The sequence below is a fragment of the Anas acuta genome, chromosome 3, assembly GCF_963932015.1.
Source record: "Anas acuta chromosome 3, bAnaAcu1.1, whole genome shotgun sequence".
Lineage (NCBI taxonomy): Eukaryota > Metazoa > Chordata > Aves > Anseriformes > Anatidae > Anas > Anas acuta.
The window spans coordinates 5885995-5912282 of record NC_088981.1 but is presented as its reverse complement, the minus strand read 5'-3'; the positions used below and the strand labels follow the sequence as shown (position 1 = coordinate 5912282).

The 26288-nt window shown below is 37.6% G+C and overlaps 1 protein-coding gene across 10 annotated transcripts in view; it reads right to left on the bottom strand.

Annotated features, from left to right (window-relative positions):
- Positions 1–26288, bottom strand: part of PLCB1 (phospholipase C beta 1) — a 376130-nt gene that overhangs the window by 93968 nt on the left and 255874 nt on the right. For all 10 annotated transcript variants that reach the window (XM_068675405.1, XM_068675406.1, XM_068675407.1 and 7 more), the window contains 6 exons: positions 18527–18684; positions 14737–14819; positions 7882–7966; positions 7227–7404; positions 1155–1225; positions 418–514 (listed from right to left, as the gene is read on the bottom strand). In XM_068675405.1, coding sequence (XP_068531506.1) covers positions 418–514; positions 1155–1225; positions 7227–7404; positions 7882–7966; positions 14737–14819; positions 18527–18684 — 672 coding nt within the window. The remainder of the gene's footprint in view (positions 1–417; positions 515–1154; positions 1226–7226; positions 7405–7881; positions 7967–14736; positions 14820–18526; positions 18685–26288) is intronic.

Below are 26288 nucleotides of genomic sequence, written 5' to 3'. Positions count from 1 at the left end.
GCAGGAAAGAGTGAATTCGCATTTGCGGAAGGGCACACTCTCTGCTTACACTGAATGTTATATGAAAGTAGCACAGGGAAAACATAAAGCACTTGCTCCATCAGACAGAATATTTATGACCACTTTTCTCAAACTCCTTAAGTTACTCTTCAGGTATGGAAAACAAAGACAATCTAAGTAAAACATTTTTTAAAATGTTTTTGAAATGTCAGCATGTTTACTGTTGATGAAGCTTGATATTTAGACTAATGCAGGTTTCAAAATAAATATGGATTTATCTGGCTGGATACCAAGGAAACACCTCTGTCCATGAATCTAATTGAGAGGAAGCCAAGTCATTATTTCTCCAGAACTTTCTTCCAAATACTTGCTAGGTAATTTTCAGTATAAGATGCCACTCATGCTTAGCTTACTTACTTTTTGATACTTCAAAGGACTCAAACTTCACAGGCTGAATGTAGTTCACCAGGTTAGACATCTCTTCTGTGGCCATAGCCTCACTTCCAGCAGTACCCTAGGACAGAGAAGGGAAGGCTGAAGTTTTGGTCTGTTAAGTTCCATGGTGGCCATCAGGGGCCACAAACACCAAAGCCCAGTTTACTGTCAACCATGGTACCTTTCACTAATCGTGGCTTAGCGAAATCAATGCCTCACATTGTAAGCTTCACGTACTAATGAAGAAAATATGCTATAAAATTTAAATGTTTAATTAAACTGCTGTGGTATTCATTCTTTATATGTGGCTTCTAGGGAAAGGGCTGTATTACCCATGCAGATGGCATGGGCTACACACACAGTGCTAAGCACGTTTACCAGTACTATAAGACAAATAAAAATATAGCTCTAAATTTTCAACATCCTTTTTTTTTTTCTCTAAAATGATAAATATACCACAAGCAGTTTTCTAACACATATCAGCTGTGGTGTTAAGTCTTATTCCTCTCTAAATTAAAAAATAAAAATAAATAAAAGTAAAATTTAAAAAAAAATCAATCGTGCTTCCAAACTGAATGGCAATCAGCTTCAGAAAGTTGGTAATTCCTAGTGTGCTGCCCTCGTTCCTCCACTAGATGGCAGTCCCACTCCTGGTAACACAAGCCAACCCAGAACTGGTGGAATCGACCCATCACCATAAAACAAATCCATGCCCTTACTTCATCCATCGACGACTTTTTACAATCATCATCATAGTCATCATCATCATCGCTCTCAATCTCTGCTTCTCCTAAAATGTTTTAAGCAGAAGTTAATTATTGGCTAAAGCAATAGCTATAAATAAAAGGGACAAATTTGTTAAAGATACGCAAGTAGCACTGCTTAGATGTTGTGCATGTGCTTTTTGTGCAGCACAAATCAAACTCTGTCTTAAAGGATATGCTCATCTTCATCGCTGTTAGGTTGTTATTACCTAACTAAACAAAAACTCTTGCTTTGCAGCTGCTGGACACTTAGTATTGGAAATCACGTGTATCAGCACTAAGAAAAGAGCATCATGGTGTGCAGTGTGTGTATGTGTAGTACTACAAAACACTCCAAAGAGATGTTCCCAAGCTTAAGCTTGGGTCACAGCACTGGGGTTTGGAATTTCTATGTCACAGGATCCCTACAGGACCTTTGGTGAACGCTGTCACTTCCCTTGGGAAGCACCCAAATAACAGAACTCACAGGGTGAAAAAAATGCATGAAAATGGATGGGATTCACATGCTGTGGTAACAAGGGCTGCTCAGAGAAATGCATCTGCTTTAAAGATATCGCAGTGCATGTTCTCAGGTAGCATAGCTGGCGGGAATCAGCACGATTCCCTTCACTGAGACTACTTTGGTGTGTCTTAGTGCTTGGACTCATAGCTCAAATGTGCCAGCTGAGGGCAGTGCAAATCAAATAATGTGACAAAGATGTGTAAAGCTCATCCTTACCCTGAAAACACTGATGGAGTAAATAGAACCAAATAAAACATTTTAAGCCTTGCTCCCAATTGCAGCGTACTTAACAAATTCCAATGGGCAAGACACAGATTCTTTATTGTTAATTACTAAATATCCTTCCCCTCTCAATGCTTTGATATGCTTGCGCTAGAAATCAATCTGTCTTTCTCTTTAGTAACTTCTCCTTTGTGTTTGGCTATCAAAAAGTATACACTGTGCATCTTAGAAGACTCTGAAAAAGCAGGTTCAACTTATACTGCAGTCACCTATCCACAACTTTGAGACTGACAACTGTCCTTAAAGGCTTTATTCCACAAACCTTTCATCTCTCTTCAGCAGTGGCAATTTTATTTTGGAAGCTCCAAAATCTAATCACTGTGCAGCATTCCCAAACTCTTCAGAGAATGGTAATTCACTTTCAGTTCCTTCTGTCCATGTAACATCTAATCCAAAGCCCACTGAATCTAGAATCCCCTTTTTGTTCCAAGAGGCCTTGAATCATGCCCAGTGGGCCCTTTCTGAACATGTACAGCACAGATGATTTAAATAATGAGCGTGCCTTTCACAACCAAATGATGACTACCCAGGCTGCATTTCCTTCCAGATGCAGATGTTGAAATGTCATGCTTTTATTCATGAACGCAATTCTTCCTGAACATTTCATTGAAGAAAATAACATGATTGCTCAACAGGCTCAAGGGATGGCTCAGGGAACTTCAATGTGCTGCAACGAGGCAGCCGTGCTCTCGCAAGATTTGCAGTGACAGTCTTGGGATGGGAAGCTCTAGATTTATCCAGACAGGCAAAATAACACTTCTCATTGTCTACAAAAAGGGGGACATGGGTAGGCTTTAGCCAGCTTCCACTGCTGAGGTACCAGGTGGACGATAGCTTACTCTTGTTATAAGTATCCAAGGAGGGAAGTATGCAATACACAATTCATTTATTTAAAAATATTTAACAGGAAAACTCCCAAGGAGATCAGATCTCATTTGGGCCCCTCACTACGGGAAGGACATCGAGGTGCTGGAACATGTCCAGAGAAGGGCAACGAAGCTGGTGAGGGGCCTGGAGAACAAGTCTTATGAGGAGCTGCTGAGGGAGCTGGGCTTGTTTAGTCTGGAGAAGAGGAGGCTCAGGGGCGACCTTATTGCTCTCTACAGGTACCTTAAAGGAGGCTGTAGCGAGGTGGGGGTTGGCCTGTTCTCCCATGTGCCTGGTGACAGGACGAGGGGGAATGGGCTTAAGTTGCACCAGGGGAGGTTTAGGTTAGATGTTAGGAAGAACTTCTTTACCGAAAGGGTTGTTAGGCACTGGAACAGGCTGCCCAGGGAAGTGGTGGAGTCACCATCCCTCGAAGTCTTTAAAAGATGTTTAGATGTAGAGCTTAGGGATATGGTTTAGTGGAGGACTTGTTAGCATTAGGTCAGAGGTTGGACTAGGTGATCTTGGAGGTCTCTTCCAGCCTAGATGATTCTGTGCTTTTCAAGGCCTGCATCAGACTGCAAATCCAGAACACATAATACACAGGACTGCAAACACAGAATAACAACTCCTAAGAGTTTTTGAGACTATGACTACATCTGCATTGCCTTTCACTCAGCAGCATGACTCTGTGCTCTGACCCCAACTTCTTTTGCTGTTACACTGCTGGGACATGACATCAGAGCAAGCCTTGGCCAGACCAAGGAGATGTCTGTGCTGTGGATACCCCCATGCTCACCTTGCCACAGTGCTGGTGGGATCAGCTCAATGCCACCACCCCTGGCCCTCCTGGGAATGTACAGATGTGGTATATCATAAAGGCACATGGTTTGTACATGCAGCTGTGCTGCAGGTCCAAGCCAGTGTGCATGTGTAAGAGGGCCAACTAGCTGTAATGACATTACTATTATTATTTGCATTTAGATGGGACTACAAACCCAGGACAGGACAGGATGTCACTGTACTCTTATACAAATACAGGGAACACAGAGACCTCTTGCTCCAAAAGCTTGCTTTCCAGGTATGAGACAAAAGCTGAGGGATTAAGAATTTGCTTCAAAATTTAAATACTCTTCAGTTAGCGAGCTTTGGCTACTTTCAGTACAGGCCTAATTTTGGTACAACGTATGGCCTCACCCAGCAGAACTGCAGTGTAACCTGTATGTAAATGGCTTCTTTGAAAATCTCAGTTATTTGTTTGCGTTAGTTGTGCTAAAACTACCAGGTCTAAGATTCTTCTTTAACAAAATGAGAATCTCACAAATGTTATCTCAGAAATTCTTTTTCTGCTTTGCCAGCATTGCTTCTTTATCCCAAGCTGTTGGATATAAGTTTTTTACACTTACAGATATTATACCCTACTGAAGTTGGTTTTTACATCAGTTCCATGAAAAAACTTGCAAGCCATTCTGAAAAGCTATTGCTTCAGAACTATTTTTTAATTATTGCTACCATATCACCATCACCTAGCTTTTACATGGTATGTTTTATAAAGATATCACAAGAATGGTTTATTTGGGTTTAATTAAATCTGACCTCAAGCAGTGTAAGACACAGAGAAGCCTGCTATCAACTGACGTACAGATCTTCATATTTTTTGCACTGCTGTGAAAAAAAAACATTTAAAATCTCAAGAAGGCTACATCAGCACAACTTTCTCCTGCAGATCTGCAGTAATTCTTACAGGTGCTAAACAATACAGTAGAGTTATTTGAATACTATGCCCAACATGCTAAGTGTAAAGATTATATTAAGGTTGGAGAATTGAAACACTTCATGTTAAGAAAAGTTAAGAATTAGGCTTCTTTTAGCAAGTCTTTAATTGAATTATTCTCCTCATGCAGCGTATAGAAATTGGTACTGGGTATAGAAGAGCATGATGTCTGCAGTGCATTACAAGTTGCCAATACTGAGATGCCTCTAAGGAACGAGGCAGTGCAAAGATGTGAGTCTTGATGACTGCTGGGCACTGCCCTGTAGAACCAGGCTCTACTCTGGGTCTTGCCACAGCAGTCATAAAATGCCAAATGATTTTTAAAAAATGTTCACAGAAAGCTGGCGTCTGATTTACAGAAATGCTCAGTGCTCATAGCTGGAGCTGGAGCTGAAATCTCTGGAGCTGTGTTCTGAATACTTAAAAATTTAGTGCAGTCTTTAAAAACAAATCCCGGATGTTCCTTGTCAGTTGCCCCCAAACTGTTCTTAAACCCTCTCAAACTCTGTTGTTCTCAGATTAAATTGGATTAATACTATTTCACTCCCCACAGGTATTGTTCAGATAAATTCACTGTTGTTTGTCGAGTGTTTATATGCAGCATGAATATCCCTACAGAAATTCACTGTGAGGTGAAGATGCTAGACCTGGGATCAAGAATTGAATGACAAAGAGCAAAAAAATATTGACTAATTTTCATTCTCCAAAAGAGGCATAGGCTCTAAAGGAGAAACAATGGCAAGGATTACAAGTAATGTATTTTGGCAGTCACAGATGAACCAAGTGACCACATTATTTTGCCATCTCAGTTCTAGCATTTTCTAAATTGTATTCATCTTCAAAATCTACAGTTTACAGAAATCGCTACACAGGCAATACAGATATAATATTCACAGTTAATGTTTAAAATTGCACACCCTTTTATGGGACTTATTCCCCTGCCTTGCCTCATCATCGACACAGATTCATCATTCACATGATGTCATCACTCACAGCCCAAGTCTTTTCCTATAAAAATGCACAGAGGGGTTCCTGAAGTACAACAAAGCTGTTATCTTCAATTAAGATCAGACAGAGGAAAAAGAAAAAAACATAAAGCAGAAGTCATGCAGTATGCTGTTCGTTTCTCACTATACGCTGGTAACAAAACAGTAAGATTAGGAACCCAGGACTGATTTCAATTTTTGGAATGGAGGAGGTTGGCGTATTCTCATGTATTTTTCTGTTGCTTGTGTTTGTCTAAAGGAAATCATGAAAACAGTATTAAAATCATTCCTGACACCAGGATGAATCTTCTTTTGAAATCCAAGCCCTACACCAAAGCATGGCCTTTTAAAAATGTATTAACACAATTGCTGAAAACTCTTTCTTTCTTTGTTTCTAATAGGATATACAACGTTACCCACAAATTCAGCATGATTTTTTTTTTTTTAGTTCAGCTTGAGGCAAACTGCCAGCATGAAAATTTTCAGCTCCATTAATCAGACTTTAGAAAAAACTACAAACAACTGAAAAAAAAATAAAAAAAAGGCAAATGGCAATGAACTTATATTCCAGCAGAGATTTCAATCTACACTGTGAGCATTCCACTAATAGGACATAAACATTTCTGCTTTTAGCAATTCAAAATTTCAGTCTTAAGAGGAAGAAGAAATTCTGGTCCAGGGAACAGACACTTGGTTGGGAATCAGGATACATACATTTTGTTGTTTGTCCTGATGCTGATCTGCTACCATGGTTTAAAGTAAATACTTAATTAGCTCTTTCTCTGCATTTTTCCTGTTCTAGTTAGGCTTTAAGCTCTTCAGTGTAAAGTATGTATCTTACTGTATTTTTGCATAAAATACCCACACTGGTCCCCTGCAGATCCTATAGGCATTAATAGTATATATGCATTAAATTAAAATAACTTCTCAAATTCGTTTCTGATTTTAAAAGTTACGCTGATAATGAACAAATTAAACGATATACAATTCTTTCCATTGGCTACATTCCTAACAGTTGCTGATGGTAACAAATATTTGTAATTTTTTTGTTGTTGTTGTTTTTGTTTTTTCCATCTCTGGAACAGAAGAACATTTTAGAGCACTTTGCATAGAGTTCTGCAACATGTTCCCAACTACTGCAAAGCCCTGCCTGACAAACAGATATTCTACCCAAGTTACCCTAAATCTTAGACACTGCAGAACCACTGCAGTTCTTCTGTGCAACAGGTTAAATGTAGCAAGGCTCTAAAAGGATACCAAATGATATGCACATATCAGAAGCAACAAAAAAAGAAAATATTTATATTTGATGTTGGGCTTAGGCGCGCAACAAAGGCAGACAAGGGTGAGTGAGTTGGCTGCTTGCTCTATTTCCTAAACAACACAGAAAAATGTTAATACACATCACTGATCTTTAGGTCACTCCATATGTGATTCCTCAGCCTCAAGCTTTCTCAGGCTCCTGGAGCAATGACACTTAGTGTTGTTTCCTGCTGAGTAAAACCTACACTGGTGTACCTTTACCTTGCTAGAGCAATGTAAATGGCTTGAAAAACACAGCTGTAATTAAGCATTTGTGTTTCAGTGAGAAATATATTTGTAGATTCAATTCATACCTGCTCCTGGGGAGGAAGGTTCAAACATGCTAGATGTTTCACTGCATGTGTTGGAAGCTTGCTCTAAGAGCTTCTTTTTTGCACTTCCATCTGCAGACTTATGGGACTTCTTTTTATTCTTCACTAGAATTTTATACATTAAATCCATAGGGCTTGGAAGAGGAACCCCAGGCTCAAGCTTGAAGAAAAGGAAGAGAAATTTGTTACAACAGAAGAAACAAGCTTATGGCAATTTCTTAGGGCCCGCACGGTGAAAGATAATTTTGTAAGCACTATGAGCCCTGTTAAAGTGAAGCGTATCTTGCAAAAGAGGCAACCTCAACGTTAAACGAAACTGGGCTACTGAGAGCACTTATGGAAAATACCTTATGAAATGTCTACAGTAATAACTGCAATAAGTATTAGTTCAAATATGAAAGCATACGTTATAAAATGGCAGCTATAGGAATCAATTGCATTTAAAGGATTACAATTCACTGTAATGGAACAATCTCTGCAACAGAAACTATATGCTTAAATCACCACAGCATGTGCCATTTAACCCCCTTCCTTTAGATTATGTTTTGGAAGGCCATATGTAAAGAATGATACAGGATTGAAACGCTTAAATAAAAACACAGATATCTGTGATTTGATAAATACCAAACCATATTACCGGATATTTTTCCAATGGATCCATAAGCAGTGCATCTCCAAATATTAATCTGCAGTACTCTGCCATTTTTGCCTGTTGTTTAGGGCTAAAGGGTGGAAAAGAAATAAATAAATGAGTCCGACTAATGCTACAGACTGAAAGCTACAGTAATGGAATATCTAATATCCCTAAACCAGATATAATTTCCTGATCCAATCACTGTGAATTGTTCACAGAGGCATAGATATATCATGCAATTATTCCAATTCCTCTGATAGAGCTTATCAAAAGGATGACACATGAAGTCAGTAGGCACTTGAATAATAGTGAAACTGAACTTTTAACACCGAGTTGTATTTTCCCACACGCCTAGTAGAAAACAAAAAATGAGGATGTCAGTAGTTACCTGGAAATAACTGTTGCATGAAGTTGCCTCTTTCAGGCAACATTTTTATTCAAAGTTTAAGTATTTTTCTGGTGTTACCTTATACACATGCCAGACATTCTTCTTGCACCACCTCTTCTCGTTTGGATTTCTTTCTCTTATTTGTCATACCTAACCTAATGCATCACAGCCCAAACAGTTACACAGCCTCCTCTGCAGGTGCCTCTGTTAAACTTCCCAAACTGTGGGTACATGTCACCTCTCCCCATGCATCTACAGGGCACAACCATACAGAAGAATGAGCAGAAGATGTTACTTGGGTTTCAAAAGCAGCAAAAATGCATCAGTTAAAGGCGCTGGTAGAGACACAGCTAGTTTACTGCATCTTTCATTATAGCAGCCCACCCTCTTTTTGTTAGCTGATGTGAGATGAGTGCTCTGGGTGCTGTGGCTGTTCAGTGTGACAGCCCGTCCAGCTAGAGCCCTGCTCGCAGCTGTGCTGCAGCTCTGTGCAGCTCTCTACCACAAAATGCTGGCCCAGTCACAGACCTCACGGGTGAGGTTGGCACCAGCAGCTTGCACTGCTCTCGCCAGCTCCACCAGAAGTATTCCTCCTGCCGGATGCCCATTGGCAGAAGTCACAGTGTAGATGTAATTGGTACTACTGCTAAGATGCATTATGCCAATTTGGAGAATTGCTGTAATAAGTGCCGGTGTAACTGCATTTTTAATTAAATACTGCATGCATGTAATGCATATATAACTAGGACCAATATACCAGGTGGAGCTGCTCGATGATTAGATTACTGGTTGGGTCACTGGTCAGATTCCTTATTTATGTATTTTCTTTTTAAATTATATACAGAGCCAAATTTTACCATCGTAAATTACTTCAGTGGTTTTCATGACATCCTCTAGAAATAAGCTGAACCTCAGCAAATTCTACTTATAATCAATTTTCCCAAAGTGCAACTCCAGAATGAAATAATTGCTGCATACCATAGTGATGGGAATTTTAGGACTGAAAATAGGTTACATTGCTTAGAAATATTACTCAAATCATCTGAAAATGTAGCTCAGTGCTACAGTCACTCTCTTTCTAATTTTAGACAACTGTGTATTTTTGTTACACATGTCCATTTAATAAAATCTGCAACAACCAAGGCTTAGGTTTATTTGATATTTTCCATTTTTGATACTCTGTTGAGAAGTTTTGATGAAAGAACAGGTTTATCTTGCTTAATATAATCTCAACTACTATTAATTATGATCTGCATATCATGAAAGATACACGAATGGTATAAGCAGTTATGTTACCATGGAGCTATTTTTCAGGACAAAGTAGAGCTCGGTATATATGAAAAAAGGCGTGCTCATTTTTCTCTTAAAAACTAGGAGTACAGCAACTTCTATGCCTATTTTGTCATTAGCCACCAACTGAGCACTTGGCACCGGAGCTCTTCCTGGGTTCAGCAGGGCCAAACCAGAGCTGAGATGAAGGCTGGGTGGCATGTGAATCAGAAAACGTAATTTCCCCAAGATCAGCATTCTGGATGTCCCTTGAAGCAGATTCAGGGTGAAACGGTCATTAGCTCAGTCATTTACAAAACATATTGAGAGTAGGTTTTAAATGATTCCACCAAGCTATACAAGAGCTGCATGCAGTTTAAATCGCTACAGGATTTCATCGATGCTTTCTTTTACATGCAGCTAATTCTGAAAAAAAGCTAAGAGCCACTTTTAGCTGAGGATGGAAAATTAAGATGAACACAGGCAAGGCAGTGAAACTAAGAACCCACGAGGGAGAAGGTGATGGGAAGAACAGATCAGGCAATGACTGTGTGTTAGCTATTACTAACCGCGAGCTACCAAGGAAAATAAAGGCACCTCACTCTGCTCTAGTAAGAAAGCAGACTGGGTATTTGCTGCACATCTTGCTTACAAGAAGTCATTAAAGGGAAGTTTATTTCAATCTTCTCCACCACGTTTTTTTGAACAGGCCCATGCTCTGAGGACCCAGAAAGTTCAAGGGACATTTCCTTGAATCACAAGAGCACAATTACTGATGTTCTAGTAATTAGATGTGAGATGCAACATCAGCATTTTTAAATGGGCACACCAACTCCAAAAAAGAACTCTCGATAAGAAATAGAAAAAACATACAAAACTTAAATCTTATAAATTTCATACTGTCACCACAGCTAGAACAAATTCTTTTGATCTTCCATGTTTAATTACATGTTTACCTCAAAGAACACACAGTGAGGACTTTTATTTATGCTTAAGAGAAACATTTAAAGCAGCATATTTTGGTTTAGCGCATAAAATCCTAATCATCACTTTGCAGAGGCAAAAAGGAGGAAAAGGAAAATTATGCAGAAAACCTAACAGTTTTTAAAACTATCAAAAAATCTTGCAATACTGAAGGCCAAAGAACAAAAGTTTTTTGTTACAGAATTAATTTTCATTGTGAACTGGACCATATGCACAGTTATTTTAAAAGCTCCGAAGAAAGGAGCCGAGAAATTTATGAGATATTTAAAAGTACCAGCATTTAAATGAGTGGTATTTTTTGCATATTCCCCCAGAAATACATATTGGTTCAAGAGAAAGATCATTAGTAATGGTATATATTGGTATATAATGGTATATACTATTAATGGTATATATTATTCTGTATTACGTTTATAGTACTTTAAAAGTTGGAGTATAAGTTTTCTTTTACTTTCCCTTCTTTTCAAGCAACCAACTAAATACCAACTTTTCTACAACAATGTATTTCCTCATTTGCATTGTTAAGAAACAAAAAAATAGGTTTTTCCTAAAGAAAAAATGTTCACACCTATTGCTATTGGAAATTCTCTTGGCATTCACATAGCTTAATGAAAATGGATTGTCTCAAAACAGCTGACTTGATCTGCTTTATGTTTTTCACTGTGTGGATATGGACAGGTATCACATGGAGCAATTATGTATGCCCCCAGAATGTGCCAGGGCACAGGAAGATAAAATGGGAACATGATACCTGGAGATACGGAAATACAGAGAATCTGAAGAAATGTTTTCATTAACATTATTGCATTGCTTGGATTTTGTTTTACTGTGTTTGTACTGGGCCTATTATGAAGGTCAACCACAGAGGCTCTCCAGCACTACTGCGCAACTGCTGCTCCTAACATTGTATTATTATCACTTCTGCAGAGATAGTTACTCTGCATAAGACAAATAAAGACACAGATCCTCCCCAGAAGAGACTAAAATAATTTAAAGTGTAGGAAGAAAAAGTGATAAAAATCCTTTTAATATTTGAAGTAACAGTTCCAGCAAGAAATCAGCAGTATGAATAACTGTAATTAAATTTAATCTTGGAAGCAATCTTATATGGATACTGTTCAAGGATCACTTAACCTTTTTGCTATGTCATCAGTGCATTTCTAATTATAGAGTGTCTGCTTTCAGATTTGCAGATAGCTTATCTTCTTGTAAGCCCAATTTTAAACATCAAGGTCTTCCTGAGGTCTTTTAAGAATTTTCAGGACAGTTTTCATTTTTTGATAGAAGTAACATATTTTCTTAGCATTGTCTTTTTTTCAGTGTGCTTATTTAGAGTTCAATAAAAATGATGGTATGTATAATATTTTATATATTCCAAAGTCTATATGCTTACCTCTTTTTCTATTTTTTTATTGTATATAAATAAGCAAGAATGAATATACGACACAGTAGAATTACAGTAAAGGAAATGAAATTTCTTCGCATGTTATAAAAGACATTTGAGGGGATTCCTTACAGGAAATACAAAAAAAAAAAAAAAAAAAAAAAGAAATTAAAATGGCACTACATGCCAACAGACAAATGATTTATTCCTTAGGTGGACAAAAAGTGGTAAAAAATACTCTCTTGAACAAAAAACAGAAGGAAGAAAAACTGTATTTTAAGTCCCCTGGTGATTAACACTGTCATATCTATATTGGTGATGTATAACTTAAAACATTTGACAATTGCAATGTCTGAAAGTCATGCATACAAAACACAGAGTTAAACCGTATTTCTGTTCAAACCAATGTCGGTATTTCAACTGCTTTGTATTGGATCAGCATTTCACCCATGAATACTGACTCTCGTAATCTGAAAATCAGCAGAAAAATTTGAGTCACACCGAAGTAGGAATTGATGTCATTAGGATTTGATAACAGTTCCATGAAAACACTTATCATTGTTTGTTAATAACTCACAAACCTAGTTTTACAATCTAGGAGAAAAACAACATTCCAAGTAAATGAAAAGACAAACAGAGCATTCCACGGAATTAGGTGAAGGTTTCCTCGAGTGGCATGACTAATTGCAGATTTCTCTAGCAACTAGTGAAGAAATGAAGGGATAATTGTAGCAGTCAGTAAAATAACTAGAAATTATTTACAGCCAAAGCAAAATTAGAATTCATACACACTAAGCCTTATAGTTTACTGCAGCAAAAAATCATAAATATCAAAAAGCCTTACAAAGAGGAAATATTTGATATTGCTTCCCTAGACTTGCTTTGCTAAAAACTTATATCATAGGAACACATGAAAAAAAAGCCATCTAATAATACAATTTGGGATAATTCATTATTCCATGACCAGAGTTTTCTGAAGAGAAAGGTACAGTGGCTTCTGTGGGAGAAAACTGTAAAGATGGGAATAATGCAGCCGTAACTCTGGTCCATCTTTGACTTGCTCCTGCAGTATCACAACACCTTTAACTTTGACAAAGTTTCATCTTCCAGTTTTAAAGCTCCTTACATACATAACTTACATCTGACAGAAGTTTAATTTGTGCAACCATTTAGTATTTTACTTTGTTGAAATAGAACAGACCACCCTGGAATATTTGAAGATTTAAGTCTTATTGACTTTGCAGGAAGAAAAATCTAAGTGTTCTGTTTAAGATAAATCTGATGTTGCTTCTTCTCTGCCTTACAGCAACACAGTGAATTTACATTTTAAAAATCGAGAAGAATTAATACAAAATATAATACATTGAAGAATGATGGTTGAGACCTTTTCTAAAGACCAGAGGTTGCATTTGGAAGTGCTGTGAATTAAAACCTATAGCTGCAGGTGAGTATAAGCAAGTTGAAAGTGATATAACTTATACCAACAAGTAAGGAGTGAGGGGACCGATTAAAGAAAGAAATTAAATAGAGCTTCTGTGTGATCTTTTAGAGTAGAACAGAACCAACTAAGCAGGATTTAACAGTTAGGTAGCTGTTTTAACAATAACCATGTGTCCTTTAAATGTGCACATAGCAAACATATTCATCAACAAAAGGTAATGTTAACTTAATCTGTAAGGCACAGAGGTAGTGTAGGTCAGCTCTCAGATTTTAAAGTTTTCTACCTACATCTTTTTTTTTTTTTTTATCAGTATTGCCATATCTGTTCTTAAAACATTCTCACATAGCTTCTTCTACCAGTTCCTTCCCTTATGATGAGAATGTTCTTTCTAAAACAATGGAAAAGCAGTTAGCCCTCACCCTTTTTCCTTTTAGAGGAGAAAAAGTTCTGACATCTTTTCTGACTTGTATTAAATCACTCATAACATTCCCAAAGATTACTTTTTATTTTAAATGAAAAAGAAAAAAAGTTTCTTAAACCAAACTGGCCCCAGAAGCATTGCAAATGTTTTCATAGCAGAAAACAAAAGCAGAAAAGGCAACTGAAGTTAAGGCACATTCTGTGTGTCAATCTCACCCCATTTTGAACCATGTGGTCTCTTTCTATACTCAAAACCAAGCAAAAGATTACATCAAACTTAAAAAAGAAAGAAAGAAACAAACAAACAAAACACTAAAATAGTAGTAAGATAGATAACTGGGACAAATTTAGAAGCGTTTTCACTTTGTTTTCTTTTCTTAAACAGGAAAACAAGCATTCTTTGCAATTAAAACAAACAAACAAAACCAGAAAACAGCTTAGGAAAATTTTTTGTTTGTTTTTGTTTTGTTTTTGGCAGATACTGAACAGTTCCTGGACTTCCATGTAACTTATTTTGCAATCCTAGCTAGCCTATGGTTCTGGCCTCTACTTCTAACACATGAGAAACAGACCAATTCTATGCATAGAAGTGATGCACTTCATTTTTTTTTATTATTATTATTTTATTTATAGTGCCAAACAAGGTCATTAAGCAGGTGAAGTATTGCTTCTTTTTCTTTGCTGAAGTATCACTTCATTCCAGCAGGACATATCAAGACTGCCAAGTTAAAAGAATTTGTCTCACAGTTATTCAAGCTTTTTCTTTCATACAAAAGTTTCTAATTCAGAAAAAAAAATTAATAATATGCCCACTTCATTCTGATCATTTGGGGTACATAAGCTGGTGCAAGTTTTTGTTTTAGTAAGATCTGTTGATTATGTCAGATAGTAAAGCTGCCACAAATTCATACATAATCCTGTCCTTAGTTATAAAAATGTAAAACCTTACAGGGAAACAAAGTAATTACTTACGAATCCACATGATTTTCGAAGGAAAGGAGGATTGGAAAGGGTGACGTCTTAAATGCACACTCAGCAATAGCTTCTATTACTTCCTAAAGAATCAAAATGTATACAGTTAGAAATTTTTCTCAAAAAAAAATCTTTTTAGCCTTTGAAGACAGAAAAGACCTAAAGAGTTCTGAAATAATATCCAAACTCCTTGAAAATCATACTCAGACCTTCTATTATAACCTTTCCTGAAAGCTGTGCATATGCTTTTGTAGCAACTGAATTTTTCAACCTGATCTGTAATCAAATCTCCAGAATGTTTGATGAGTCTCCAGTGTTGCATTTCTCCAGAAATGACTTACGTCTGCCTAAATCAATAGTTTAAATGTTAAATTTGGTCTTTGCATGGAGTTGTTCCATGCCTGAAGCTACGTCTTTCATGAATTATTTTGCATAATAATAAACATGCTCTGACAAACTTGTATCTTCTAAACATCATCTGCACAAACATGCATCTGTAAAATCCTTTAGTTACTCTGACTCACAAGTTTTTTGTTTTATTTTGTTTTGATGACAGAAACTCCCTTAAGTCAAAGAAGAGAAGAGAAGAAAAGAAAAGTTATTTAGTTGTAACAGTTGGCTGTGTAGTAATCATCAAAAAGGGCTCAGAAATGGAAACTTCCACAGAAGTGTCTTTTTGGTTTTGTTGGAAAATAGCAACTGTAAATATAGTAATCATTCGATAACACTAATTTTAGTAGGGTGCACAATACAGTGAAGCACTCGGTGTTAGAAATTATTAATGTTTTCCTATTGGAGATCTTTTTTTCAAGATAACGTATCAAACATTGAAGACTTTACTATCTTTGCTGTCAACCTCTGGAGTTTAGAAGACCCCATAATCCTTTTCTGTCCCAAATCATAATGATGACTAAAATTAAAAGGTTTATTTACTTTGAACAAGCACTCTGAGGGGATTCATTTTTTTTCACTTTCTCTACTTTAAAATGCTCAGTTCAGAAGTGTAACAGTAAGAAATGCACTTTCTAACACAAAAGCCGGGTTTCTGGTATGTTCCTTCTAATATTTTTTGAAAAACCCAGGGCTGGAAGTAACACACAAGCCACCTCAAGATCTTCTGATATGAGCTAGAGTACATACAGAATTTACAGTCTTCATGCAAGTAAAAAAAAATACACAGCTCAGGCACAGATAGTCATAGCTTTCCTCACAATATGAGAAACTTTTTCTATCAGGTCTAACAGGTGATGAATGACTATATTTAATAAAATGCAGTCACCCAATATTTAAGTGCCTCACATATCACTAACATTCATGTGCTTCAACTAAGCCTTGAGAGAAAGCAGAAAGGCAAAGCATTTACTGGAAGAGTAGTAAATGGTGCAGAAGGCTGGATCACTGCAGGTAGAAAGCTGCAGTTTCACAGCAGTGATTCTCCCATGGGAAAAGTCATTCCATGATGGAGTTATTCCTGCCACATGCTTTCTTTCCAACACCAGTAAATCATTTTAAATCATGAAAAATCATGTAAATCATGATGTAATGTGGCTGGTGCCATGTTACATCAGTAATAATGTGGGATTCTCAAGAACATCTAAGGCAATTTTACCGTTACAAGGGCACAGCAGAGCTGAGAACAGGGTTACAAATACTGAGCCCTCTCACCTAGATGCTTTCCACCCACATCCTGGGTGTTGGCTTGATCTCCACCCACTTGCACCCCACCTCCTTGCTTATGGAGCTTGAGATGAGCAGCAGTGCAGAGATCAGTCCTGAGGCCTTTCTTGCTCCTACACAGTACCCTAGCTGTGGACTAAATCCATAAAGTTATTTTCAACTATATTCTCAGTTGCAAAAAGGGACAGAATTCAGCATGGGTGGAGAAAATTAGCCTGAAAAAGTAAAACCAGGATGACATTGATGAAATCTGGGGGTAAAAATTTCAGATATTGGTTCAACAGAGTAAGAGGCATGCTGGTGATTCAGTCTTGCAGTGCCTTCAATGTAAATGCAAATTCTCTACGGTCAGAAAAGAACAACATGTTAAATTCCACATTTTACTTCAGCTGCAGAATGACTCACCTGAAACAGGTCTCCAAGGTATACATAAGTACATATGCACAGATTCCTGGTTGTGGCATGAAAAATACCCTGTAAGATCACACCCTTGCAGCAGCTTACAGACTGCAGCTGAGAAAAACCTCACAGATTTCTATGTCATGAAGCCCAGTAAAAAGCAAACAGGAAAAAAATAAATCCAACACTAAAACCCCAAAACAAAGCCCCAGAAACATAAGAATGGGTAGTACATATTGCTTCTGTGCTCACACTTCTGAAAGCCTATCTGAGGCTTTCTCAGCTGACACACAACTGAGTGACTGAACAGAAGCCCTGTGTGCTGTGGTCACACCGAACACATGACCCAACAAATGATTCAGCACTGAAGACCCAGTGATCACTCCGAATTGATTCACACACTTCTGACACATTATTTCACTATCATTTTGCTCTTCCTAAGTCAAGCAGCACTCTTTGAGTGTTCAAAAGGAAACCAGCAGTCAATACATTTTTACAGTTTCTATGTGGAGAAAAAATGTGTCCTACAGTGACAGATGAAATATCCCTGAATTGGTTTAAAACCCCTTCCAATACCTCTCCTGCAAAAATAATGCCTAGAGTTGGACATCTAAATAACCAGGATGATTACAACTATGATTCTCATTCCTGCTAATGCTCTTTTTAAGAATTAGATCAATTTTGTTTTAAATTCCTGCTCGTGGCCAAAGGAGTTGAGAGCTATCTTCCTTAATTAAAGGACTTCCAGCAATCAAACTCTATGCATATAAACATAAATGGTTTTCATCAGATTCATGACAAAGTTAATAACAAAAGTGCAAGAAGGTTGTGTTTTACATTTTCCTGTGATTAACTCAATCAGCGGAGAGTTAGAGAAAGCAAATTGACAAAAAGCAAGGGGATGCTCTGGTGTGAGTGAAATTTGGTGTTTTGTCTGTGTAGTAGTATTGTTATTTTTTTCTTCAAGGTAGGCATTATAAGACAAAAAAACATTAACTCATGCTTCAGTGTGGGAGACATGCCTCAAATTTTAACTGGTAGAAAATCTGCATCTATCACCTGTAATACAAGCAAATTCAGAAACGGACATTTTTCCACATCTTCTTGCACAGGGAAGTCTAGAAATATATTTCCAGGGCAAGTTAGTGTCTCAGATAACCAAGAATTATTTCTTCAGACTTCAAAAATGATATCTTGATGTATCATTACAGGCTGTGCTAACTACCAATATTGAAACTATAGCAAAACACCTCCATCCCATTCCTCTAACATGTCAGATCAAAAATGTCTTTGACAATAACAAGGTAACAATTTAACGTTATTGCTAGGGTAGAGCATCTGCCTTTTATTATGGAAAAGGGAAATGGAAGATGACATTCAGAAATACAGATGATAGGTTTGGGGTTTGAATGGCATTAATAACCCCTCACATCCTCCAAAGCTACTTATTTTTATTTTTCATCCTCTAGTGCTTCAGATCTGATCCCAAGTATCAGGGATATGTGTAATCACCAAGAACCTCTTCCTCTGCGAGGTTCGAATACTGCAACTTTTCCAGTGATTCCCCACATTCTCTGAAGTCTCCTCTTAACTTATTTTTACTCCTACACTTTTGCTCCCTTCCACCTTTGCAGCAATGAATTTGTCATGCATTTTATGTGAAAGAAATCACCCTGGCTAAACCCAATCACGTCAGCATGCTGCGTTGCTGTACCTTGAAGGATATTTCAGTTGTCATAGTGAAACCGTGTGTAATGACCGGCTCTTCTTCAGCTGTTCGTCCTTTCCAGCAGTCCAGCTCCACACAGCGGCAGCCTGACAAAAGCACTTGCCGATACATCTCCACCGATGAGTTACCGGCCAGCTGTCCAGCTGAGACAACATAACGAGAACATGAAAAAAGAGAAGTCATTTTGGGCCTCAGGAATAAATACAAATAATCTAATAATAAACAGAGTTAGCAGCATCTTTTACCCTCGGCTGACAGGAATACCACTCAAAGGCATACAAAAAGCATAACAACTTAATGGAAATGACTTAGGCAGAGTCAATGTCATGGTTTGCATTCTGCCATAAGTTAAACTGCTGTGAGTGAAGAGAAACAACTGAATCGAAGCAAGTACAAAAACTTCTGTTAGACAGAAATGACACAAAATAAAATAATGCATTAGTTCTAAAAGACTTTGTTACCCTTTGACAAGCAAAATGAAATTCAGAGGCAACTCAGGACAACAGCAAGAGTACATTTTCTAATAACACGCAGTGCTTAGTGCAAGATAAAACCAACCTCCTGCACAGTCACTAATAGTGCCATCACTAGGTCTCAAATCTACATTTAACACTCTAATCACTACATTCACAGTTGGTCAGTAAAATTTCCTGATGTGATACTCCACTTTGCAGAAAGAAACTTAATTAGACTACCAACTTCCAACAACGACATAATATAAATCAAAAAAATAAACATTGAAAAGTCAGTTCTTCCCAAACTCAGGAAGTATTAAAACCCAAACAAATCCAGATGTTGCATTCAGGGAAGGATATCCAGCCAGGGTGTTTTCATCCGCTTCAGCAGGTTTGGTTCCAGTCAGATGGATACAAATTTCTTTGAGCAGAGAGGCAGAGATAATGGAAGAGTGGCTTAGTGCTTGTTTTAGATGTGAAGAAAATGGATGTAGTTTCCTGCTTTCTAGCAGACTTGCCAAGAAGGTCTTTACGGATTTCTTGAAGGGCATTCACTTGCTTTTTAAGGAGGCAGTGAGTTCATTTATGCTAAAGATTCTTTATTGACAAGAGTTGCATAAAACACTTCATCCAGACTGGCATATAATATAGCACAGATTAATCCTTGCTTTACTCTCTTTAGGTTTTAAGTTGGAACCTGTATGTTCTGGTTTGCTTCACCGAGTAGCATTGGTCCGCTTTCTCTGTGTTTTTACCTTCTGCTATGGATTGTAATAGAATAACTTTTCTATTGGAAAATTCCTGTTTATCATGCATGTCTTATGCATGAACTGGATCATAAATACTCAAATACATTAACATTTTTCCTACTGAAATCTGTAAGGTTTCTCAGCACCTGCTGGAACTGATGGGAAACACGTAAATAACACAGCTTGGCCACTGCTAGAAGGTTCTGAAAATCCAAATGGAGTCAGCAAAGCTACAATGTGCCTCTTGTTTTACTTCACTTTTTGTGTGTGTGTGCTTCTCCTCTGATTAAAGCAGATTATCTTCACTCACACAGTAACCTTTTTTGTGCAATCCCAGTGTCTGGGGTAAGCAGAGGCTCTTTTTCTTTGCAGGACACAAACGACCATGGGCACGGATCAGGGTACAAGAGCACACATTTCTGTGTGCTCATCCCTAAGCATCTGCTTATGAAAACTTGGCTGTCGTTACATGGGTCCTTTGAGCTTTGCTGCCTGAAAAACTGCATTCACTTTGAACTCTATTTTCATGTTCTTCGTCTTTTCCCTCAAAGCATATTGAATTTTGATTAACAAACTATTTTATGATTAACAAACTCTACTATACCTCCTGAGAGACTACTGGCTGTTATTATCGCTAAGTATTTTGGACTACAAGATCCATAACCTTCTGAAGTGCTTAAGTAAATCATGACATGCATTGCTTGTCATGTAACACTTTCCCACACTACCTTATTAATAAAGCTCGGTACTTTTGGAAGGATTTCTGCTCAGAGTAAGAGGATATTTAAGCTCCAAAACATTCAGTCACCAGAAAGATTCCCAGTCAGGGTGAAAAATGCTAGCAAAGGTTTTAATAGTCTCAATAGTTTTTATTTTTTCTAAAACATGAATCATTAGAAATGTTTGCTTAAATCTTTTTGTATGTCTATTATTTATAAACTTCTGCCATGTGAGTCTCTATTTGTATCCATTCCAAAATATGCTAACAGAGACATTGAAGGGAATACTTGCAGAATGACATTTTTAATATCCCGAATACAGATCAAAATTTTAATACTGGCAATTAGAAGCATTATGTATCCCCTTCTATAATGCACATAGCATCTACAGTAGTGCCACAATATTTTTATCACCTTATGCTATATTGGATAAAGAGAAACAAATTCTGACAAAAAATAACTTTTAAAAATGTATTGGGCCAGCTCATACGTTACATGTAACAGGACACTAAGGTCAATGAGCCTGTGCTCATTTATGCATGCTGAGAATATGAGCCATGTTTTCCCATATAGAGTATTTCAAAACTTCTATAGCTTTAAGTGACTCGTTTCTCAGCAAGTCCACTCTTGTTGGGTTCATTTAGCACTGTTTTTACAAACGCAAGATATTTGCAATATTACATGGACTTAAAATTTGATTGATTTTAAGACATGTATCCTCCCCAAACGGAGGAATATTTAAATCCAGGTGTTTGTAGTCACTTGACTTCTTCATTACTCTAGAAATAGAAGCTGCTCCTGCCACCTCACCCACCCACGGCACCATGTTCTCCCAGCAAGAAGTGCCTGCATACTGCCTTTGCCCTGCACACTTGTGATGCCAGACCTCATCTCGTCTGGGAAGTCCCAGAAAATCAGACAGTGCTCTGGAACATATGTCATAGTTTGCAACATGCAAACACAGAGCCCTGTACTACTGGGAGTCTGGCTCTGGACTCTAGCAGTAGCAGAAGGTGCTAGCGTCAGTATTTTTAGACACCATACATTTATCGTAATTTATTCTCCTTTTAAGGTATTTTGCCACAAACAGGACAGTTGAATTAGACCCCACAATGGTGTGATGTATGCTGCTGCTGCTTGTATGTTAGTCAAAACAAGGCTCTTGCCCTACATGTTGTTATTTTTAATGCTCTCTCAGATCTGATCAATCTAATAATCTCAGATCTGATCAAACTTTTTTTTTTTATTTAATTTAACCTTTATGTTGACCTTTGTTGCTACTGGAAGCAAGGTCCCTCTAGAAACGTTAGTGTCACCTGCTGATTTGGAATATGAGTTCTGCCTTAAGGATATGATTTAATTGACTTTTTCCCCTCCCTTTTACATGGTTTCCACTCACTTTAAAAAGTAGAAACCCTCTCACTTGGGGTATGGCTTCTGAAAGAGGGAACTGGCATGGGTGGGCATGTACCCCTTTGGACAATAAAAAGGTAAACTGATGTTCAAGAGCACATATATGAACATTCATCTGTAAAAATTGGAGCAATCACTGAAAAACTTGACAGAGCTGGAGATCCAAGAATTTAATTAGAAGTCTGCTTAACTGAGTACTCACCTTCTCAGAAAAGCAAACTGTCTCGGAGGAAGATGGAAGAGAGTGTCAGGCAGATAGGAATCACCAACCTACAGAAGCTGCTGAACGTATGCCTGCAACAGCAGACAGCTGTATGTCTCTGTACACCGATAGCCCATTTAATCTTGATCTCAGCTAATCTGACTCCAGATGGTGACACATCATAAGTAAAACCATCAGGCTGTCCATTTAAGGTAGAAAAATAATCTTCATTACTACAATGTCTACTTATTCAAACTTTAAGTAGCTTTTTCTGCCCCATCTTCGAACCGGCAAATGGGTCAACAGGGCCCATATCCCTCCTCCTGACCAGAACTCCTCCCCAGCTCACCCTTCTTCTCAGGAGAGGCAATACTCTCTGCACAAGTGCACAGGAATTTATTTTCAGAGCAGGGTACCAAACTGGGGTATTGCAAAGTTACACCTAAGACCTTCCACACAGATCATCTTCTATCTTCTGAAGTGATGACAGCTTTCCTTCCACTGATTTATTTCTTTTTCAATGGCTAAACTTATTTCAACACCGTAACTGTGGAAGCTACTTCCACAGTTGCACTGAATAGGCCTCAGCAAGGAGATAGTGGTCTATAGCTTCCTTCCTGTGAGGCAAAATGATCACGTTCAAATTCAACTCACTTCTGGAAATTCAGCCCTCTTCCCCGATGTTACACGAGTTTTTATAATATTCTGAAGGAGAATCATGAAAAGTAGCAACAGCTGGATGGTAAAACAAAACAAAACAAAACAAAACAAACAACCATTATGCTCCTTCTTATGCCTTAGCCCTTGTGCTAAGACAAACTGTGACCCTAGTGTCATGAAAAAACTCATTTATCTACCTCAGATAATTGCTGGACAGGATTTACGGGTGCTGCTGGTGGGAGGACATTTACAGCTTCTCCCCAGCACTGCATGAGGTCCTTAAGCTTTCCTACCCTCTTGTTCTTCAGGAAAGATGTGGTAGGGCTGGAAGACAGCAGAGCCTTGGGTCTTGTCAGCCGATCCCCTGAGCTCAGCACAGTTTAAGAAGCATGAAACAGCCAGCCAAAACTGCTCCTCCTCTTGCGACAAGCTCAGCTCAGACATAGGCATTGCCCAGCATTCCTTCCTTTCCATATGGTGTTGTCATCTTGGAGACTGGAGATACTGTTTTGAAGGCTTTGAAGGTGAGGAAGGATTCAGGGAAGTGTTGATTGCAGATAATAAGCAACAGCTATGACTGAGGAATAACTGGGAACAGAAAAGCTGGAGGATGGTACAGGAGAGGCCATAGCAGCAATAAAGGACAAGAACATGCCCCTCATGGGATTAATTTTTTTTTTTTTACAGAGACCACTGAAAGTACAGGACTGTAAGCAGGAGAGAAGCAGATGCTGAGGGCGAGTGGGATAGTCCCATGCTGGATACATACTCCAGACTGATAGCTCTGCAACCTATTGCTGCTATTATTTTTCCTTTTATCCAAAACCAGAACGTGTTAAAGACTTGTGATTTTCATATTTAGCATGTCACATATACAACAGCAAGTTGCAAAGCCATCAAAGTGTGCAATGCTGATAATGATATATAATCATCATTTGTCTTTGTTTTTGGGTGCTGCTAAAAGAAATGTTGCAAAGTCACTCCCCACTGTTACAACAGCAGTAACCTGAGGCAAGACTGGTGAGAAACCAGAAGAAAAGCAGAGTTTTACATTAAGGGCTCAAAGGAGTAAATAAAAAATAAATAAATATGACATCAGTGACAGGAAATAAAAGTTTCCAAAAGTTGGCATTACTTTAAGCTAGCCTAGGCTCAATGTAAATCACTTCTTTCTTGATGGAGTTTTTACCTTTGTTCTTAAAAATTACATTTTCCTAAGAAAGCAGTAACACTTCTAAATAAATAATCAAGACTTGATGTACTGCCAAGGGTTTCTACTAAAGGCTAGGAAAATGATCAGGGTAATTAAAAATAAATTCAGAGTGTGCACATGTTTCTTTTTATGTTATAATGCTGTTTCTTTGTGGATGTTTTTTCTGTGTTTAAAAAAACTAACAAAGCTAGAAATAATTGGTAAGGCATTAAGCACAGTAAGAATAAAGTATTACCAGTCTGAATGCTTTTCTTATTTTTCCTAATAGTTATTACATGACTAGTTTCTATTTCACAGCTCCAGTAAGGGCAGAGGTGTTACTGAAGCTTCCCTTCCAAAGCCATAAGCACTTCAGCAGACCCTTTGAAATCTTCTTGGCAAAAAGAATAGTTTGTGACCATTAATTTCATAGATTTCAGCTGAATTAAGTCCTTGTTGGAACAGCGCAAATGGTAATGTGATTGTTGTATCTGGTCTAGCCTCAAAGCAAAATCTAAGGCTGTCAGTTTTTGTAATACATGGATAAAAATCACATCATTAATCTCACTGTCAGCCAGCTGCCACATGCTTACTGAACAAATGAACCCACTAAAAGGCAAGGGCACATGTTTTGTGCCTCTAAATGTGAAAATACATGCTCTTAAATGAATTTTGAAAGAGATTCAAACTTAGTTTGCCATATTCCCCGAGTTTACACTGATTTACTTCTCTCCAATTTTCTAAGCCATGAATTTTATGTTAAATTAAATCTGAGAATCATATTTTGAAATGAAGTTTCTGCAATTCTTTAGAAATGAAGGTGAAGAAATCTGCAGATGCTATCTTAGATGATTTGAAGACTTTCACATACAAATCAAATTGAATTTGCAGTTTCATCAAGGCAAATGTTCTTTCTGCTAAAATAATTAAGTATTTTATGTTATCTATGCTGTGATAAAAAATTTAGAATGAGTTGGACAAATCATGAATTTCTATCCTTAATTCTTTCTTTTTTTGGCTTCTATGTTTCTAGACCTTTAGAACGTGACTCTGCCCTGATCAGCCCTGAGAAAAATCTGTGATATGGCACTGGCTATAAATGCATGCTGGTAGAAGGAAAGGCAGTGTTTTATCTCTTTAGACCAAATTTAAACTGCACCACCTGCCCTCCCTGTGGGCCTATTCTTCCCACATTTGTATAGCTTTACTGTTTCCTTCCAGAAACTCTGTATAAGGCTGCAGCATTTGGCTTAAGTGGGTCCTAATCCTCACTGACAGAACAAAGTCCATACAGGACACAAGGCCTGCAAAGTATTGTAATTAAAAATTGTTTTTGCTTTGGAATGTCTGCACTCTTCCAAAGAACATAAATTTCTGCATATTAGAATCATAATTTAAAAGTGGCCACGCTGACTTTCATTTTTTTTTAAATTTGGAGAAACAAAATAGCTGTCAAACCGAATACTTATACAAGAAGTTTTTGCACAAAACACATTTCACAGCCAAGATATAAACCTCTGAAAAATGGGTGTCTACTGGAAACAACGACAGTTCGTTCATATGAAAGCTACTACCACATGGTTTGTTTAAACTGGGCATCACCGCTGCATGCTTTTATTTAGGTTATTGCCTATTTGGCATCCAGCAGGATTCAGTCAAGGGAAGTCTGTTAACTTAGTAACATAAAAAAGCCACTGTTATACATGAGCCATATTTTGGGCAGACATTGTAGCATTACTTCTTTTTTCACATAATGTTGAAACATTAGCAAACTTGACAAGACAAAGCAAACATCAAATCAGAAAACAGAATTCCTGGTGCACATCTGCTTGTCAAAAACGTTTACTTATTTTTTTTTTTTTTTTTTTTTTTAAGGAATCTAAAAGTACTGTCGACTTTAGTGTTCAAATAATACAGTTGAGACTCATTAACTGAAGTTAACAGGATCTTTTGAATGCTCAGATTTTTAAAAACATGACAGCACATAAACTTGTACGTCCAACATTAGAAATATTGTTAAAAAACAGATTTCCATTCCTTGCAGATATGAATGGACCATCAGAAAGCCATGTTGGGACCTCTCCATTCTCTGACAAAGCAAATTTCACTGAACACAAACTGTCAAATTTAATGCTTATGTGCAAATTTATTAGCTATAGAGATGTTTCCACATTCTACTTTGCATACTTGTTTGACTAGCCTTGACTGCTGTTGGAAGTACTTTCTCTCTCCTCCCCAGAAAAGAATCTGTTCTTGGAATCCTATCTAAGTAGAGGGAAATTCCTAGGGATTTCATTGGGCTCCGTCAGAGTTTATTCAAACAACACAACTGCTGCTCACCTGTTAATGAAGGTATA